The sequence below is a fragment of the Rhagoletis pomonella genome, unplaced genomic scaffold (genome assembly GCF_013731165.1).
Source record: "Rhagoletis pomonella isolate Grant_MI unplaced genomic scaffold, Rhpom_1.0 Rhpom_scaffold_00004, whole genome shotgun sequence".
NCBI lineage: Eukaryota > Metazoa > Arthropoda > Insecta > Diptera > Tephritidae > Rhagoletis > Rhagoletis pomonella.
The window spans coordinates 58,442,428-58,444,976 of record NW_023458558.1 but is presented as its reverse complement, the minus strand read 5'-3'; the positions used below and the strand labels follow the sequence as shown (position 1 = coordinate 58,444,976).

At 44.5% G+C, this 2,549-nt stretch overlaps 3 protein-coding genes across 4 annotated transcripts in view; all 3 read right to left on the bottom strand.

Moving 5' to 3' along the window:
• LOC118737865 (GPALPP motifs-containing protein 1) overlaps window positions 1-2,549 on the bottom strand; it is a 130,857-nt gene that overhangs the window by 2,785 nt on the left and 125,523 nt on the right. The window lies entirely within an intron of this gene.
• LOC118737866 (phosphatidate cytidylyltransferase, mitochondrial) overlaps window positions 1-2,549 on the bottom strand; it is a 123,003-nt gene that overhangs the window by 1,163 nt on the left and 119,291 nt on the right. The gene's annotated exons all lie outside the window — the stretch shown is intronic.
• LOC118736733 (exosome complex component RRP46-like) overlaps window positions 2,526-2,549 on the bottom strand; it is a 903-nt gene continuing 879 nt past the window's right edge. Inside the window, exon 4 of the mRNA XM_036466749.1 lies at window positions 2,526-2,543. Coding sequence (XP_036322642.1) covers window positions 2,526-2,543 — 18 coding nt within the window. The remainder of the gene's footprint in view (window positions 2,544-2,549) is intronic.

The window sequence follows — 2,549 nt, the reverse complement described above, 5'->3', positions numbered from 1 at the left end:
ACTCGCTCATGTCCGTCCACATATCCACCAACAGTAACGTTGCTCGCCTTTCTGCCAATTCGCGAGACGGAGATTATGGGGCATTCAATTGCGGGAGCCAGCGCGCGCCCCTTGCTGCTGGCTCGTTTTAGTTTAACGACTGATTGGAGTTGGATTCGTCTCCTTCAGTCCTGCGTTTGCGTCCTGCTGAATTGTTGAGCGCACTGGAGCTTGCGCTGCAATCGCGGGCGAAGTGGCCTGGCTTTCCACATTTAAAACATTTGCCAGAGCCATGCTTTTTCTCACCCAGCAGTTGGATTAGCTTCTTCAGCATTTCCTTTGTCTCGTCCGGTGTCTCCACTTCCCCGCGATGTGCTTTGTAGGCTGGTCTACTTAGGAGCGCCGCCGTTTCACGCGTGTGAGCATACGAGACAGTTTCAGCAAATGTTGGCTTGGGATTCGCGTACGTCTCTCGCTTGGTATACACGTCCCGCATTCCGTTGATTAACCTCTGGATTTTTACTCTTTCGAGGTGCTCACCAGATGCATCTCCAATTGCCAAATGAGCCAACCTTTCAACCTCGGAGGCGAATTCCTGTAAAGTCTCGTTGGATTTCTGGCAGCGATTCTCCAGTTCCATCTGGTAAATCTGTCTCCGGTGCTCGCTACCATAACGTCTTTCCACTGCACCCATTAACGCATCGTAACTGTTCCTTTCACAGTCGGGAATAGTCTGCAAGATTTCTGCCGCAGGTCCTTTCAATGCAACGAATAGTGCAGCGGATTTATCCTCCATGCTCCAATGATTTGCTGCAGCCGTTTTTTCGAACTGGAGCTTAAAGACTTGGAAAGGAATCGTGCCGTCAAAGGATGGGGTTTTACCTTGGGTGCGCTCGTCGAACTAGCTGGACGATTCAACTGTAAATCACGAAGACGACCTTCCAACTCCTCTACCTTTGTCTCGACTTTCTCCTGTCTCTCTTCGATTTTGTCCTGTATTTGTGTAATTTTTGCATCCTGTGCTTCCAGCTGGGATGATATACGTGTCTCTTGTGCCAGTAGCTGAGTTTCTAGCCGGGATGACACCTGCGCTGATACCTCTGAAGATATACGTGTCTCCAGCGTTTGCATCTGGGATGACAGCTGTGATGACATCTGTGACATGGCAGCCAATAACGTGTTCATGTCCATAACTGTTGATGACGAAGGAGCCTTTTGCTGTTCTTCAGCCTTCCCGGATGTCTGTTGCACATCCTTCGACGAACATGCAGCCTCATCCTTCTGTTCGTCCTTTGCGGATGTATCGTCGGGTTTACCTTGGAAGTCGTATTTGCCCACGTCGATGCCTTCAGCTTCCATAGCCTCTCGCAACCGGGATAACAATTCCACTTTTCTTCCGGAGGTGGCCAAATTACGCTTTTCCAACTCCTGTTTCAGCTCCTCAATTTTTAAGTCCTGAATTTTCGCCATTTTTAGTAGTTTCTCCTTCGGGATTTATTTAACAATCCCACTTCTGACACCAATTGTTACGATTATCCTTGAAACCTCGTCCGTAAATGAGATCGATGACCAAATTGTAGTACAATTAACTTTATTGAACAACAAACAATTTACAATACTCGCTAATACAGTAAAAACACTTTACAATACTTGTTAAAGCAATAACAGCACTTAACTAAACTTGATAACGCAATTAAACTTATATCTTGTTTATTCGCAACTCACTTCTCTGCTCACTTTACTTGTAGCTTGCTGTCTTGTAACTCACTCACCTTGCGGTGGCGGCGACCTTATATACCTGCGCTGGCACTTATGGCAACTCTAGAACATTCTGAAGTTTATCGCTCATTCTCTCATGAACGAAAGACACATTTTTGGTTCATGTCATTCTCTTACTCTCGCTGTTCGCAGTGTTCATCCAACTTGACGTTTCTCTTTGCGGAACATTCTACAGCTGAAATTAGTCAAGAACGTAAACCTACCGGTACGTAAACCCGAGTCAGCTGACACGATCTGTCTTACCAAAGCGCCATGTAAAAGAAAACTCAACACCGCAGAATTTTTCTGTAGTTGTAGCCCGTAGCGCAGAAATCTGCGGAATTTAGATTTTTCCGTGTCAGCTGATTTCTCCTTCTTTAGATGGTTGCCACTTCGTCAGTTTTGCAGATGTTAAAAAAGTTATAAGTTCCTATTCGAAATATGTTTAAAATATTTGAAATTTACTATTAAATAAGGTTTTTGTTGAAAACTAAGTAGTTTATATTTAGTTACAATCTATTATAGCACGAAAAATTGTGGTTGAAAGGGTAAGTTTATGAAAAGGCATTGAAGAGTGGCAACAGTGTAGTAAGCAACACTGAGGGCTCCAGTAATCGACAAAATTCTGCGTATACAGACTGCGTTTAAGTATACGTTCTGCGTTCTCGACTAATTTCAGCATACGTCATTCTTCGAACATTCTGCCTCTAGCTGAAATTAGTCGAGAACGCAGAACGTATACTTAAACGCAGTCTGTAAACGCAAAATTTTGTCGATTACTGGAGCCCTCAGTGTTGCTTACTACACTGTTG